Source organism: Chrysemys picta, chromosome 19 (genome assembly GCF_011386835.1).
Source record: "Chrysemys picta bellii isolate R12L10 chromosome 19, ASM1138683v2, whole genome shotgun sequence".
Lineage (NCBI taxonomy): Eukaryota > Metazoa > Chordata > Testudines > Emydidae > Chrysemys > Chrysemys picta.
The window spans coordinates 18664931-18682129 of record NC_088809.1 but is presented as its reverse complement, the minus strand read 5'-3'; the positions used below and the strand labels follow the sequence as shown (position 1 = coordinate 18682129).

Sequence of the window (17199 nt, the reverse complement as noted above, 5' to 3'; positions counted from 1 at the left end):
TTACACATATAATGTATTTAAATATTAAAATTCTGCAGATTGGGGGTGGAGAAATGATTTAAATCAAACTTTACAACCGACTTCATTGAAAAGCACAATGGGGCTGCAATGCAGGCAGAAGACCTCCACATCTGCTGCCGAAGCTGATGTGCTAATGCCTTTGTGACTTGTCAGAAGGTTATCCTGTCACCGGGGAAATGCTCTAATTCCACAAATACCATTCAGCAGGCCTCCACATTAGGGTTAATTGAAATTCACAAAAGGGAGAAGAAAGAAAAGATTTGTGGAAAGGAAGCCAGATGGAGGGAGGTGAAGGCCTCTGTTTCTAGATTAAGGGGAAAGACATTTCTCAAACGGTAGAAGTGGATCAGACAGACTCATCCAGCCCACTGTTACGTGTATGCAGTTGGAGCATTGGTGTCAAAGGCTTTGCAGCTCTGGCCTTGTTCTGTTTAGATAGAATGAGATTATTCCATCCGTGCAATTCTTATGCCTAATATTTTTTCGCTTACATTTTAAACTTTAATGATGCTTAACTTTTTATTTTCTTTGCTCTCTTCCCCACAAGATGACAGCAGGTTGTTTTTTTATTCTGACAAAATCTGGAGAGAAATATTTGTGCTATTCGTTTGTCTTTCATCTTGTCTCATTTAATTATTGATGAGTTTTTCCTGCCCTGACAGATAAGCCCCCAGAAATTCTGTAAATAAAACTTCAAAACAGGATAGACAGAAAAGTACAAGGCCACTACAAATACAAACTGGAGACCTGGGCATCTGCTGCGAATACCTCCTGTGCAACTCATAAAAGCATTATCCTGCCACTGGGGAAATACTGTAATTCCAGAAATAAGATTCAGCAGGCCTCCAAATTAGGGGTAACTGAAATTCACAAAAGGGGAAAAAACCCAGCTGTGAACACAGCCCTGAGCACAAGGGAACTTCCAGATTAAGGCCTTCTTTATCTGTCTGGTCTGAGTGGGCAGCCACCCAACTCCACTGGATCATACTGGGACTATACATCCATATCCTGCAAACTGATCCTCACAGGAGGCTGTCTATGCCTATGCAGAGCCCCGTTAAAGTCAACAGGGCTTCCTGCTTGGATCTGATCACAGGATTGGGGCCGTATTGACTGGGAAAGGCAAATCCACAATTGGCAGCTTCCTCCCTTTGGAAATGCAGATCAGTCAGAAGACGTTGTGGGGTGGTTGTGGAAAAGTCACTAGGCACAGCTGCATTTAAAAAAGGCAAAACCAAGTCCAGAAGACTGTAGCGAGCACATCAGCATCACTTCTTTCCAGTTATGCAGTGAGGGCTAGAATTCCAAACGGCCACATCTAAGATGCTGTGTGTTGGCTGATCACTGCTCGCGAAGCAGCCCATCATTGCCTTTGTCCAAAACACAACAGCATTCAAGGATACTGTAGTGTTTGCTACTACTGGGGAATACGGTGTGGGCAGCTTTCATAGGGGCTATTGCAACACAGCTACTAGGCAGGGAATTTTATGGGATATTTCTAGAGACTGGTAACTTTTTAAACCAACCTATGGAAGTCTATAGCCAGGATATAATTCTCTATTAAACCCTATCGGATGATCTAAATTTTAAAATGTCTACAGAAAGGAGATCATTGTCTATTCACCTCTATAGGACTTTTACAATTCTACAGGATTTTAAACCCAGGTTGGTTTTAACACTATTAAGTTCCATAGGACTTTTCCCCACGGTGGAGTTGGCAATTATTCCCTCTGGAAAAGGAGTCATTGCAGTGACCTAATTAAGACTTTTAACATTATGAAAGAGAGGTGTGTGTGTGTGTGTGTGTGTGTGTGTGTGTGTGTGTGTGTGTGTGTGTGTTTACACTGGGAAATGTTTAGAAACTAAAGGAACAAGAATCTAAAAATATAGAAGGAATCACTAGCAGAACTGTAACCTGCAGCGTGTAAGGCAAAGATGGCAGTAAGTTGCCAGGAAAGGCAAAGCAGAGACTGACTGAGCTCAAGAACCATCTCCATTTGTTTCTGAAGAGTGAAGAGATTAAGGGACGTGGTGAGAAAGCAAGAAGATGGGATCACAGTGGGCTAAACGTAGACCGGCCTGTTGGGTCCCAGGGACATTTCTTCTTTCTGAAATTTCTTACACTCTGAACTTCATGTTGAATGACTAGATTAATAAAAGCCTTCAATGCCCAGTGGATGGATTGCCCTAATGCTGGTGAGTTGTAGGAATTCCCAAGGACTCCTGCATTTAAATAGGGTGAAATCCTATGCAACTATCTGAAAGCAGAGTGGGAGGAGACTAGCATGTTAACAAAATGCCAGTTTGGAAGGACCTCAGGGTATGTTGCCTACACTGCAATAAAAACCCTGCAGCACTGAACCAATCGTTTGGGGCCTGAACCTCTACAGGGCAATTTTTAGCCCGAGCCCGCTGATCCAGGCCAGCCACGGGTCTTTTACTGCAGTGTAGCCACAGACGACGCGGCCTAGCAGCTAGATCAGGGAAAGATATCAAGAGACAGCTGGGTTCTAGTCCCAGGTCTGCCACTTACACACGGAGACTCCGGGTGAGTCACTTCCCACCTCGGTGCCTCTGTCTCCCCATCTCCGTGGATGCATCGTGCTAGGTGTCCCCTGGCTCACACAGGCCTTTTGGTGCACTGACGCATGGGCTATCACACATTTACTTGGAAGAGGCAAGAGTACGTCTACTGGTTTAAAATGAAAAGCTGAGCACTGTATGGGGTATTTTCCTGCAGTTGTAAGCAGTCATTAGTTCCCCTTTTAGACCAAAACACTTACCAGGAAGACCAGGCAATGCAGCAGCAGAGTGTAGAAAAATGCAATGGTGCGAGCGGTCTTGTTGGACAGGATCAGCCGCCCCTACAGCAAGATCAGAAGGAGAAACAGATTCAGTCCCGTTAAAGCAGAATTACTCTGGCCACGTTATTTTTATTATTACATGAACTACTAGCGGGGCTCCAGCTGAGCTCAGGCCCCCAGTGTGTTAAGCACAGCGCACACACAGCAGGAAAAAGTCCCTGCCCTACAGAGCTTCCAGTCCAAGTGGACAAGACAGACAAGTGGGGGAGAAAGGAAGGATTTTGATTCCCATTTTACAGATGGGGAAGTGAGGCAGCAGGAGAGAGCAAGTCACTTGCCCAGGGTCACACAGGGTCTGTGGCAGAGCTGGCACCTGAGGTAGGTCTGAGCCATCCTCCACAGGAACCCTTCCTCTCTTTCTGACCCTCTTTAAGCTCCTACCCTGAAGAGGCTTTATCCTTCAAGGCGAGTAAACAGATCTCAGTTGAAAAAGGACACATCAAACAGAGGGTGAGCGTCTGTACTGGAGTTGTGGCACTGATGGCTCTCAGCTGAGGTCCATAAGAACTGAGGGTTCTCAGCCTTTCATTAGGAGTCCCTCAGTATCATGCAGGATTGGGCCTTCAGCCGCATACGGATCCGGCTCAGTCTAACATGTGACTGTTACCCCTTGGACTGGAAAAGCTCTGCAGGTCTCCAGTCTTTCCCTGGTCACAAATGTGTGTGTCCAAGATTTTTACCATTTTTTCACTCGTGCCTACGCACAGACTTTAGGCCTCCATTTTGTTTTTAACATATTGGACATCGATATGTTTGTATCCTCCTATTTTTTCCCGTCCCTTTTAGTTTATTCTGTACTGCCAATTTATTTCATTTCCCCCTTGACCTAGACACAGGCCCTGCCTCCAATTCACCATCATTTCCGAGAGGAGTCACGTTAATAATTAAGTCTCACACATTTACAATGTCTGAGCTTGAGGGATTTTGATTTGTGATATTCTCTCACATGCTGGATGACTAGAACAGAGGAAAGCAGGTGAGCAACTCAGTCCTATGACATGTTGACAGACAGCCCTTGGCATTACACCATGCTCATCAATAGACCAAGTCTCTACAGCAGTTATGGTCATATTCTCTTCCTCTACCGGCTAGTTATGGGAGTGCTGGACTGCAGACTGGCTCCTCAGTTAATCTCCTCGGGCCTTCGGGGCTGAAGTCCATGGAATAGGTACCACATGGGCAGCAGCAGTGCAAATTTCCCTGCAATGGGCCTCAATCTTAACCTGAATATGACTCTATCCAGAGTGAGGAAAGGATTCAGTTCCTGGCCCTTCTGTAGGGCCTGCCAGCTGGTTCCAAACCTGCCAGCTGGTTCCAATCATCGTTTCTGAGGTGTAGATTCTTGCCCTGGGGGGACTGGAAATTCCCAGCAGACCTCCTGCCAGCTGATATATGCTGATGAGTTCCATTCCCTACCAGCCTTGGCTGGATTCCTACAGATGATTTAGATGAGGAATGCTCTGTGTTCCATTCCTGACTCCCTGGGCGAGCCAGAATACCATATATTTGTTTAAAGTTGTTTACTTTTAAAATCTTTCTTGCACGTTTCAGAGGTAACCAGTTCTTCGTACCTGGACAAGGAAGATCATTCTCCTGATTGCCTCATTCTGTTTTCCAGATCTGCGTCTCACTCTGGCCCACTTACATTCCTTTCTCTCTGTAAATCCAAGCAGCCCTACCAAACCTGTAAACAGTGTGTCAAACCGGTGTGCTCCAAATACAATAAACAAGATTTCATTCTGTGGCTTTATACCCCAGGCAGCATGCGCCGCACACCTGCTCAGACAGACAAAACAGAGCCCGGAAGGTATGATTAAGGGGTCGGTCCTGCAAGGTGATGAGTTCTCTGGCCCCAGCAGGCTCAGGGCTTTGGCAGCAATGGGTAGGTCTGCACATCAATAGAAGATCCACGGCAGATCTCAGAGCCCTGGTCATCGGATTCAGGCTGCGGGGCTAAAGAGCGTAGTGTAGATATTGGGGCTCAGGCTCTGAAACCCTGCAAGAGGGAAGGGTCTCAGAGCCCTGGCTCCAGCCCAAGTCCCAACATCTACACGGCTACTTTTAGCCTCGTAAGCCCGAGTCATCTAACCTGGGCTCTGAGACTTGCTGCTAAAGGTTCTTTTATTGCTGTGTAGATGTACCCAATGAAACTACTCACATGGTGAAAGTTAAGCAGGTGCGTAAGTGTTTGCTAGATTGAGATGAGTAGCCAGAGCCTTGCGAGTTTAAGCCCTACACACATCCTCCAGTTGCTGTATAGCTAATGGAGGTGATGATTTCAGGGGGCTTTCACACCCTGACATCTGCAATAGCAAAGCTCAGATCCAAACACTCTGGGGAAGTTTGTATCTGGATCCAGCAGCTCAGACACGTCTCAAAGGCAGTTTTCATAGCTCAGCCTAGACACAGTATTTACATTTACACAAATTTCCCAGCCCCTTTGCGCCTTCCTTCTCCTGGGTTCAGGGAGGTGAATTTATTCTATGTCATTAATTAGCAGCAGCAATGAGAAGAAAAAAATTACAGGGAAAATAATTGTTCTTGGCTGAAATGTGCCCTTTACATAGCAAGTGCCAGACTAGATCAGACCATGTAGATCAGTGTCCTCCTGACAGATCAGGACCAAGAACTTCAACAGAAGGTGCAAAAAACTCTGCAAGGCTCTTATGGGACAAGCTGCTTGCAGGGAAGGTTTCCTCCGAGCCCCCTTTATTCCAGCATGATTCTCCCTGCTGCTGCTGTGGAAGTCCCTTTCTAAGAGCAGACTGAAGTACTGGCCTGGCAAGAACTTTGTACAATATGCACAGCACCGGGTACCTTCTGCAGTGCTGTCAGGCAGCGTCCGCTCGAAAATCCTACATCAAGCCGAGGCAGAGAAGAGATTTGCATCTAAAAAATTCTCTTACTATGATGCACTTGCAAAAAAAACCCCCCAAACATGACCTTAAAGGTCTAGCTTAAACCTACCGATGCAAAAAAGAATTCAGTTTTAGGGCCAGTAATACAGGCTGATAACACAGCATGGCCCAAACCTGCCTTGTGCTCTGCAGGGCCTTGGCCCCAAGGGAAAGGAGAACCAGTACAGCGGTCGTGAGGCTGTGGAAGGAGCAGACTGCAGGGAAGCGTGCTCAGTCCATGTGCAGCTGGAGCACAGCCAGGGTTTGGAAGCAAGAGCAGGGCTCTGTGAACTATGACTACATGGATCCCCAGACGAAATACCCAGCACATCTGGAGAGGGCAGTGGGGGAAATGGGGTAGTGGGCACGGAGGCTGGTGCTTTGAAGGCCTCACAGTCCCTATGTTGACTTGGGCTGTGCCCAGTGAGGGAAGCCCTTGGCCCTCACACTGAAGAAAAACACAAGCCATTAGGAGTTCAGGATGCCCCAAGAGGCCGCTCCTGTCTTTATCAAAGGACTGGGTGGGTTTTTCCCCAGTTAATAGTTAGTTTCCCCTGTTTTCTGGTTTCTCACGGTTAGACCCTGAGCTGCTGATGGGTGGGCATGTAGGTAGGCATCTCTCACTGGGGCCCTCTGCTGCCTGGGGTACCCAGAGATGTCCCTCTACTGCACACTAGTGAGCAGCATTCAAGATGCTCTACTATAGAACAGGAGGTGGCATTCTAGGATGCAGGTTTTTCCTGCGTAACTAACACTCACCTCTTCCCATCATAGGTTGTGAAATATGGTCCTGTGCAACCCCCACCTGAGCCTTTTCAAGGTAAGCGACCGATGACATTTGTACACATTAGATACTTTACATGAAATCTGTGCTGGGGAGCTATGCCTAGAGGCTGGAGATCTCTATGTATCTCCAACATGGGCATCTACACCACCCTGCTAAAATGCCTAAACTTCAACCCAGCAGGGTCACTGGTAAAGATGAGAGAGAGAGAGATTCAGCCTCCATGGCCATTGAATCCCGGCCAGGATGTCATTGCGAATTGTGATGTGGACACCTGTTCTTGTAAGAACTGTGTTGCCATCAAACTGGTCCTTTTTTAGAGCACTGTCAAACAGCTGTCAGGTGTTAACGATGTTCAGTCACTACTGACCTGGGTCATATCTAAGCTGGTGACTAATATGGGAAAATCTCCACAGCCCTCTCCTTTGGGACATTCAGGATGCCAGGGAAAACCTGAAACCCCTATCATCATCCAGGATGGAATTGTTTTACAAACACGGGGCCGGAATTTATCCCCGCTATAACGGCAGAGACAAATACTGGACACAAGTAAATTCTCATTTAAGCCTCCAAAATTCTACCAGAGGATTTCACAGGATGGAATTAAAGAAACAAAACCCACAACCAAACCAATCCTTTGCTGATGTCCTTTCAGCTACTCAGGGCAATGGAGATCACGACTGTAAAAACAAGATTCGATTCTTAAATAGCCAGAGGAATAACTCCCTTACGTCAGTTTTTTGCAAATGAGTGGCATCAGTTCACTGGGACGCTAGCATTCCACTTTATCCATATTCATGTTGGCATTTGCTTGGATTCTATGCCAATGGTGCAAAGACGATTTTGCTTTTAATACAGTATATTTTTGTACTGTAGCCAACAATCACAGATGCTTAACCCCTTTCATGCTGGACTATCAACGCATTACAGCACTCAACCCAGAGCCTGAGGCTGCTAACATCACAAACTCAAATTGAAGTCAAATCTTGGGAAAAGCAAGATTTAAATGTGAACTTGGACAACACATTTGTTCAGGGAGGGCAGTGGGAGTTTTGCTATTGATTTCTAAAGTAGCAGGATCTGGCTCAGAGTAAGGTTGATAGCGATGGCAAGAGATGTCACCCACGGGCCAGTCACACGGCACTGAGGCACCAGTTCTCTGCCCTCCTTTTCCCCCAAGGAGGCTCTGCCTCGGACCCCTTTGATTTGGAACAGCTCTATGTTCTTCTCACTAACCCCAGCTGACGTTAAAAAGAGCTACATGCATATACCCATTGAACGCGAGCCCATTCCTTCTCCACGCTCTATGTCCTACAAGCCAAATGAAATAGATCTGCTCTGATTGACATAACTGCCCAGCTTGCAAAATGTCCAGGTGCTCAAAGCGTTGATTGCTGAAACCAAATAAATGCAGGCTGTGCTGTTAGGTGTTTCAACCACTAACGTGGAAATAGGCACCTTACATTTAGTTGTGAAGCACCTTCCAACCCACTCAGCCATCTCCACCCCTCCTCCCACTGCGTCACAGACGCATTCATTCTGTGGCCTCTGCTCGATACCCAGAGAGGGGTTTTTATAGCTCCTCTTTGAGGGAAGAATCAGGATGAGGAGAGAGGATTATCTGCCAGCGGATTTAGTTTTGCAAGGCAGCTTGAAGAATGAGCAGGCCACCAGATGGCTAGTGTTACCAGATGAAAAGTCAGTTGGCCATCGTATCGAATCCATCTCTGTGCAAATCAACAACATGCTGTGTGGTGTAAGAATGCAGCGTTAGGGCAGCAAATAAGACGGTTACTCACCGTTGTAACTGTTGTTCTTCGAGATGTGTTGCTCATATCCATTCCATTAGGTGTGCGCGCGCCGCGTGCACGCGCGCGCGCACACCCTAATGGAATGGATATGAGCAAGCACTCGAAGAAGAAAAGACGGTTACTCACCGTTGTAACTGTTGTTCTTCGAGATGTGTTGCTCATATCCATTCCATTAGGGTGTGCGCGCGCGCGTGCACGCGGCGCGCGCACACCTAATGGAATGGATATGAGCAAGCACTCAAAGAAGAATGGCAATTTCTGGGCAAAATGCTAAGGATCCCAGGGGCCTGGGCTACTAACATTGGAAATTCAAAATAATCATCGTCTGTCTGATGTTTCTCAAAGTTAACTCCAGCCACGTAGACATTATCCTCTGGATCCCAACAGCAATCAGTTCCTGTACCCGATTGTACTGTGCCCAGATATCTCTGCAGCTCTCCTGCGGCAGCCGTTACCTTAGAGCCTAGCTTCATTAGTATAATCCCAAATCCAGTCGCAGGTGCTTGTCTACACTTGTGCTCCCTAACCAGTGAGAATTCTGTTGTCAGGTTCCCAGTTTAGACAAGGTTTATCCACATTACGGGGGAAGGCCATCACGAGAATTCATTGACTCCATCGGCTGGCAGGAGGACACAGCACCTGCTGAGAGTGCTAGCATACCTCCACGTTGCAGAACCACTGCTTTTCTTGCTTTAGGAACAAATGTGCTTAAAACTTGTTATTTAGCAGGAAACCTGTATAATCAAAGCTGCTCTACCCAGCGTGAGTGTTAGTGAAGAGCGGAACTGAGCTATGAGGGATCACACCGGATAGAATTCTGCTTATCTGCATTTTAGAAGCATCATGCTCTGGAATTCATTTTCCTCTCCCCATTGTTCTCCACTGCTCACTCTTCTCATATCTCACCTTTAAAACCCCCCTCTTGGATTTAGCCTCAGGCAAAGGCTAAATCATATTCCCCTCTCCTCCCTGTAATTAGTTTACAAGAATGCTTATCTCCATTATTACCCCCTTTGAAATTACAGCTTCCTTTACCCGTTGGTCTCCTCCTGCCACATTGTGCCTTGCACTCTGCATACACAATTATGCAAAGCATTTGCTCATTATTTAATCTCTCATTGTAAAGCATTGTGAGCCGCTTTGTGTGAAGGATGCTAGATAAAAAGTAAATGAAACTGAATTATCGGGCTCTCCAACAGAGTTAGAGAGACTAGACGCAGAGCAATGTACAGTGCAACTCGGGTCCAGGATCACCCTGAATCATTTGGAAAGGAGAAGCGTCAGTGGCACCTTGAACATGTTCTATAAGACAGCAGTAAAGCCAGAGACCTGGGGATTTACTACACTGTACAGGCTTGGTAGCCTTCCTAACTTCATCCGGGATATAGACTGACCCATGGATGTTGTAGCTGAATCAGCTAGTGGGAAATCATGAGATTATTTTCAGACAAACTGCCCTTGAAGTCCAGGGGAATTTTGCCCAAGGAAGCAGCTCAGGAGATGGTCCCCGGATGGACTCACGCAGCCCTGGGAAGATGCAGCAACAACCTTAATCCCTACCAATAGCATGCCATCTAATTCAGAAGTGGGATCAGGTCTGGATTTCTGACACCAACAGCCCAAATGTCCAGGTGTGGGGGATAGTGGAGATTCTGCTCAGAGCTGTCAGACTCTAGGCCCAAGCTAAGAAACGTGAGTTTGGATTCTGAAATCCCATAAAGTTTGGGTGTTGAAATTTGGGATTCCAGTCCTGGCTCCTCTCCAATAGTGACATTGCCCTTCTGTTTGCGTTTTTGCTTTCAACACACAGCATAAGCCAACAATGCATCTATTTTATGGTTCTAATAAAATTCTTAATGTGGCTTTATATGGTGTTGGTTTTCTCTTTTCCAGTCATTGATTTTGCTTCTGACCATGATTAATGTGTTTACTGGTGCCCAATTGCATTTTTTATGCATTTCCTCTAGATAAGGAAGTTACTTGCCTTGTTGTAATGGGAGTTCCTGGAGATGTGTGGTCCCCATTTCTAGTCCACTGTGGGGTCTGCATGCAGTCTGTGCACCTGAGACCAGAGAATTCTTGCAAGCTATGTCCATTGGTCCCTGGCTGTGCTCGTGCTCTGTGCTGAGGCTATAAGGGGCAGTGCGTACCAGTTCCTCCTCTTCTGTGAATCCAGTCATGATCCAAAGCAGAGGGAACAAGGGCAGGTAGTGGAATGCAGATATCAAATCAGTGTCATCCGGTGGTGCAGAGCTGGTGTAGGCAGAGTACCTCCTCTGCCGCCACTATTCCCCACCCCTGCTATGGTTGGTGACCAAGGAAAAGAGGGTGTGGCTAAGGTGTCCATATGTGCTGCTGTCCCCAGCTGCCCTAGCATCTCCTTTAGGGCTGTTGGTTGCTGGTGCAATTTAGAGCAGCAGGAGGGATGCTCTAACTTACGGTGGGGGACCAGCCTGGCTCTCTGAGACCCAGGACTAGGGGAGTATAAATGGAGGCTTTAAAGCAACTGCCCTTGCCAAGGCATGCTGTGTGCTTCTCAGCTGGAGAGGAGAATCTGGGCCAAAGCCTTTCAAACAATGCCTAAAAATCTCTTCCCCTCTCAATTATTCCAGTGTGAAATGGTACTTGTGATTTTCCCCTTCTACTAAGTGTCCAGTTGTCCCGAGTCTTGCAGGAAAAGCAGCGTAACAAGAACTGAAGAGCAGAAAACAAGCAGTTTTTTTAACTAACCACTGAGGCCTCCATAGTCCATTATACAGCAGCAGAAAGGAGACATCTTCCCTGTACACTCCCCCCGGCAACACACCACCTTCTGCAAGTCACCACTAACTGATGTCAAGGGAAAAAGCCAAACACGTCTAAAAGAACATTCTCTTAAATGAAAGCCAATGCAACGCTAACCATCTGGCCCCCTCCCAGCCCGGTTCAGGACACCATGTCATGTGAGTCGTGTGGCCATGGGCTGGGTCTGAGATTTGCCCCCTCAGCCATTCTGGAATCCAGTCAGCTGTCTCCCTAATGATGCAAACACCCGGATGAAGGGACAGCAAGAGAGGAAATGTTTGTCCTTATCGCCTCTTCTGAAGTGGAGCCATTTGCAAAGACTCCGTAGGAGAGTTAAGAGTGGAAGAAGCGACTGTCTGTCCTTATTAACTCACAAGGTCCAAGTGGCGTCAACAAAACATTCGTAAAATGATCTACTCTGAGCGCACCGAGCTGGGACCCAGTGCTCAAGGGCTCAGAAAACAGGAGGTGAGTGGAGCATATGTGACGAGAGAGAAATGTTTATAACCAGAAGAAAATGTACTTGGCGGCTGCTACTTTTCAGAGGTCCCTTTGCTAAGGGTGAAAGTATTTGTGCTTAAAAAAAAAAAAAAAAAAAATTCCTTCACAGCTCAGCTTCCCATGCAAGAACTGGCTGCAGAGAAGTCCTAGTTCTGTATCTGGGACATCAGCCTGATGCCATGGTGTCTGAAACTAGGTTGTCACAAGCACAGCATGATTCATAGCTCTGCCACAGGATCAGAGGGCAGCAATGCTGGCTTGAACGGCAACCAGCAAACCCAGGACGGAAAATTCTGTCAAGGACCTGAAAGCGTGCAACCCTGTACACAGGAGCGTGTGATGGTTGGCAATTTCCGAAGACGAAGGAAGGTCCTTGTTGAAAGCAAAGAGAACAACAAACTCTTTGGCATGACGAGAGCAACAAATGGAGACCGAGAATTATGTATTGTAGCTAACCTGCCGTCACTTACCATACTGAGGGTGGCTTTATCCCAAGGACTGAGGCTCAGATATTTCCTCTGGCGTTCCTGAAAGGAAATGGCACAAGAGGTTTCATTTGGGGCTAGAAGTGCTCATTTTAGGTTTGGAGAAATACAGGAGAGGCTTGTTGCAAGCCAAGCAGCACTGTCTACCTCTCATGGAAGGGAGAGATGTAAGTAGTAGGCCAAGATTAACTGCCCTCTACTCCCAAATCTACCCCCACCAATGTTCTTACTCTAGCGGTTTGATGTCCAGATGTCAGCTACTGTCTGCCCTTTCACAAAGGGTCCAAGCGTTTCTTTCCACCTTGTTACTGTGATTATTTATTGCTGAATTTTCCCAATTAGTATTCACTCTGCTGCCACTGGCATTTGTGCCATGCAGCTGTAGAGCAGAGAGGTAGTCTCAATACACGTCTGGGAGCCTGGAGCTACTGGGTTATCGCCTGGACTCCTTCAATGGTCTGGCCCAAGGCACAACCTTTCTGCTTCAGCTTCCCCATCTGTAAAATGGGGATAAATACTACTGCCCTGCTTTCCTGCTGGGAGGGAGGAATTTTTAAGATTAAAACAGCAGGATGAACAGCGACCCTGCATGAACTGACAGGTGCTAGTTGTACAGAGAGACTGCGTGAGCACAAGGCAATTTCTTCCCTACCCCATGGTCGGCAATGCTCTGGGTGTGGAACCCCAGTCTCCAGCCTGCTCCCAAGCATCCCACTGGACAGAATGCTCCATCCAGCTGGAGAACAGGAGAGGTTTTGGCTGGCATTGGACAGCAAGCTAAATGCAAGACTGAATTCTAGAGAACGGGCCAAACTCAGGGGTGGCTAAGTTGTGCAATTTACACTGATCTTCCATTCCGAGTGTTGGCAGAAAAGATGCAGCCTACAGCATTTGGGGATTTTGGCCGGCGCAAAATTCAGCATTGGCGTGAGAAGGCACAACTCCTACTGGAGCCAATGGGGGCTGTGCCTTCCTACAGCAGAGCAGAACTGGGCCCCCAGGAGGCTTGGGAATGGTCTGGGTGCCAGGTGAAGTGCATGAGGGCGGCTGGATTTATTTTACACCCCCTTGCTGGTGGGTGACTCTGGTTTTGCATCCAACAGCTTGGTCCAAATTACACACGGTGTCTAACACCCACCCTGCTTCATCAGTGCTGGAACTGGCCTGGGAACCCCCACAACAGATACATGTGCTTACTCCAAGCTGTATTTGGTCCTAGGATTGTGAAATAATTCCCTCCCCCACAAAAAAACAAAAAACAAAAAAACAAAAAAACAAAAAAAAACCCACCCCAAACCAAAGAACTGCTTCAGCCTAAGAAGTCTGGGGGTGGAAGTGAGGGTTAGGTGCATGAAAAGTTTTGCTTGAATGGAAAAATGCCATTTTAAATGTCTCCTGGTTCCTAACTGCCTGGTTCATCACTCTGGAAGGTATTTTCTGATATGCCCAGACCAGCCAACTGGGAACACAGACAGGACTGAGTAAGGAAGCCTGCACCATGGTTGTTGCGGCTAGCCAGGGACCTCTTCCCTTCCTATGCACCAAGAAGCCTCTTCCACCAGCACGGTGCTGTGGAACCTCATGGGCTGGGGGAGAACATTGCAGTAGCAACAAAACATACAGCAGTGCCCCTTTGTCATGCTTTGGCTGTGGACCAATACAGGATGGGAGACAAAGCTGTGATCCGGCTTCAGGGAGTTTACTAGGGGACGGGCGGACGGGCGCACGCACGCACACACACACTTATTTTTTTCCAAAGCCGTTCTGTGACTAAGGGCTGTCTATGGTTATGAATTAGAATGAGCCTTGCAAAGCCCTGGTGTTGCTCTTCAGATACCATCTTCAAAAGAGCACCACGTGAGAAGACGTGTAGGCCCATGCACTGAGCTGTGGGACACGCGTGTCCTGTGCACGCCAGTCCCATGGAACTGAGGTACCCACTGCTAACTCCTGTGTGGGAGGCATGGAGAGGTGGAGTTTGGAGGGAAAGTGAAGAGTGAGAGAGAGCAAGAGACACCCCCCGCACGCACACACACACACACACTTAACGAAGATACTAAATGTCAAAATATCCTGGTGTGCTAATCATTTAGAACCCAATCCAGTGAGGTGCTCAGTGCGCCCAACCCTCATGGTCTTCATGGGGACGGGAGGGCAACTCAGCACCTTGCCAGACAGGGCCCTCAGGAGTAGAGAACCCCTCTGGCTTTCCGTACCTTCCTGCTGAAAGAGGAGAAGGGGTCCAGGCGCTCTTCGTACTGGGTGGAGTAGCGGAGCTCCGTGTCGTCACTGCTGCCGCCCTACAGGAATCAAACAAGAAGTTAGCTTCCTTCTCCTCTGCTGACAGCTGGGCTGGGCGGCACAAGAGTTACTTTCTACACAGTCCTTTCCTGGGGGCAGATGGCTCCCTGCAGCACCGTTCACCCACTGGAGAGCTCCATTTTTGGGGTGAGCCATGGACTCTACATTCATTCCCAAGCAACGGGGAAGCAGAAGACTTAGCCAGGCAACTTTCTTTGCTCACCCTAATTCATTTTTGTAATTAAAAGGGGCACCTTACTTAATTAAGGGCATCCCACCAAGTTTCTGCCCTTTGCGCATGTGCACACACATATTTAGGGGCTGGAGAGCTTAAAAGAGACTTTATAAATCTGAGCATGAGAAAGGTTTTAAGTGGATTCAGCATCCTACCCTATAAATGTACGGTTCATTCCTTTAGGCAGAAGCACAGGAATTGGATACTGGGATGGAACACTGAGCCATTGCAAATTGGTGGGAGATATAGCAATAGTTATACTGGGACACTGACACCTCTAAGGGCTTGGGTGATCTTATCCCCACTTTACAAATGGGGAAACCAAGGCACGGAGACATCAAGTGACTTGCCCAAGGTTATGCAGAGCGGGCCTGATTCTCCCCTGCCTTGCCCCCGGTGATAGTCACTGACCCCAGTGCAGAGTGGGTGTAAAATGCTTCCTAATCAGGAGAACAACTCCTTGCAGAGGTATGAGTGACTGGGCAATGGGGAAGCAAGACTAGAATCCAAGTCTCCTGGCTCCAAGCCCCACTCCCATCACCCCAGACAATCCCTGCTCAACTACACATATGGTGGAAGTCTGTGCAATTCTGTGCACAGGGTAAAAACTCAGTCCAATGGCTGAGTTGATCAGTGCTCCAAAGTTGGACTTGCATACTCAAGCAAAGCAGAAAAGGCATTTAAACAAAACCTTTTTGTTTACAGGCAATTTTGTGTTTCCTTTGCTCCTGTTTTAGGTAAATAACAGCATCTTACACCACCCACCTCCTCAGCTGCATGATCGAACAATGAAGTCAGAATTATCTGTTTGCAACACCACAGAATGTTCTTGCCATGGAAATGATGCTTAGGATGTCACAAATCCAGCATACTAGCTCCGATGGATCAGATAAGAGGGGGAGAGGAGCTCAGGGGGAGGAAAGCACTATTTAAACACACATCTATTAGCAGCCAAAAGGGCAAGGGGAAATTGTGAAAAACCCCTGAAAGGGGGTGAGAGATGTAGATCTTATTTATGCACATTATGTTCTCAAGCAAGCTCCATCCTGATCTCAAGTTTCTCCCAGTATGGAAGTCCCCATTTCATAACCATATAGCCGGCTCTGAATTAAACTCACAACGAGCACTTCTTGAAAGCCCTATGTGAGGCTACAAGTCCGCAAACTGTGCTCCAAGCCCGCTTACTGATTCCTCCTCAAACCACCCCGACAACAACATTTGATGTACCCAGGTAAAACAATGACCTCCTCCAAAGCGTTTTAGCTCATACAAACAGTGCATAGTGTGGACACAGAGTCAGTACAATGCATTGGATCTTAGGACGTGTCTGAATGGATAATAATTTCCATGCATTGATATGCGTAGATTTACTGATTTGGTGCTAACTTTTCATGCTTTGGTCCCATTTGCTGCTCTTGCTTTTGGATTTTCCCACTTTTTTCTTTGCCACTGGGGGGTTTAAGTAGGCTTAAAACACAGGAACTAAAAATGTAAAATCCCCTACGGTGCTGGAGTTTGCTGCTCTGTCAACTTGTTCTATTTATGCATTGGTGTCTTATGATTCCATATCTGCCTGCCTCAAGCTTTAATTATGAGGGTGCATCATATTTACAATGCTGCTGTTAGCCAGCTGTCCCTATTTTTCCATCTCTGCAATGTCTTTGTCATCATACAATTTTAAAATTATGATGTTGACCTTTAAGATATCTTTCAAGACTCATTACTACATGTTCCTTCTTGTTCTGCCCAGTCATCCAGCCATGATCTCGTGGTTCCCTCTCAGCAGAGTAAATCCCAAGTTGAATGAACCTTTAGTGAATATGCCCCTATGTTCTGGAATATGATACACAGGCCACTGCATCTCATAGTCCTTGGCTTAGATTAGATCCCAGGTTAGGGCTCATGCATTCATTATATGCATGCCTTATTTTATGGTCTTTGATTATTATTTTTAACCAGTCACATGTCTCATTAGGTTCTCTATGTTGTCACCCTCCAGGGTGGTTTTCTGTACATGATTCAGTGCTCCTTGTACAATGAGGATGATATTCTGGTGTAGTAAATACAGAGATACACTCTTCCATTTTAATAGGAAAAGTAAACATAACAGCATAAGGCCCAACCCAGTTCATCCCTTATGAGACTAATAAGAGATGCTCAGGATCAGTCTTTAATATATATAGAACCTTCCTCTAGAAGGATCCCAAAGAAATTTAAGATATTGATCCATAAAATGGATTCAGTTCACCCACTACTGAAATGCAGCCACCTCTGGAATGAATCATAGTATTTGTAGTACAGCAGAGACCACCACCATGCAGCAGGTCAGGACCAGAGTTTTCCTACAATGCGTCTATTTTCATTTTAGAACAAAACAAACAAAAGGTTTGAACATGACTGGACATTTCAGCTTGAAGACGCAGCTACCATGAAAAGCTCTTCAAAATGTCAGCTTACACAGTTTTCTTAACAGTTGTGACAGGGTCTCTTTGGCCATTGGCATGGAGGGAGATTTC

The 17199-nt window shown here is 46.8% G+C and overlaps 1 protein-coding gene across 5 annotated transcripts in view; it reads right to left on the bottom strand.

The window, feature by feature from the left end:
* CUX1 (cut like homeobox 1) overlaps window positions 1–17199 on the bottom strand; it is a 390333-nt gene that overhangs the window by 6440 nt on the left and 366694 nt on the right. For all 5 annotated transcript variants that reach the window (XM_008166185.4, XM_065572958.1, XM_065572959.1 and 2 more), the window contains 3 exons: window positions 14364–14447; window positions 12133–12189; window positions 2805–2885 (listed from right to left, as the gene is read on the bottom strand). In XM_008166185.4, coding sequence (XP_008164407.2) covers window positions 2805–2885; window positions 12133–12189; window positions 14364–14447 — 222 coding nt within the window. The remainder of the gene's footprint in view (window positions 1–2804; window positions 2886–12132; window positions 12190–14363; window positions 14448–17199) is intronic.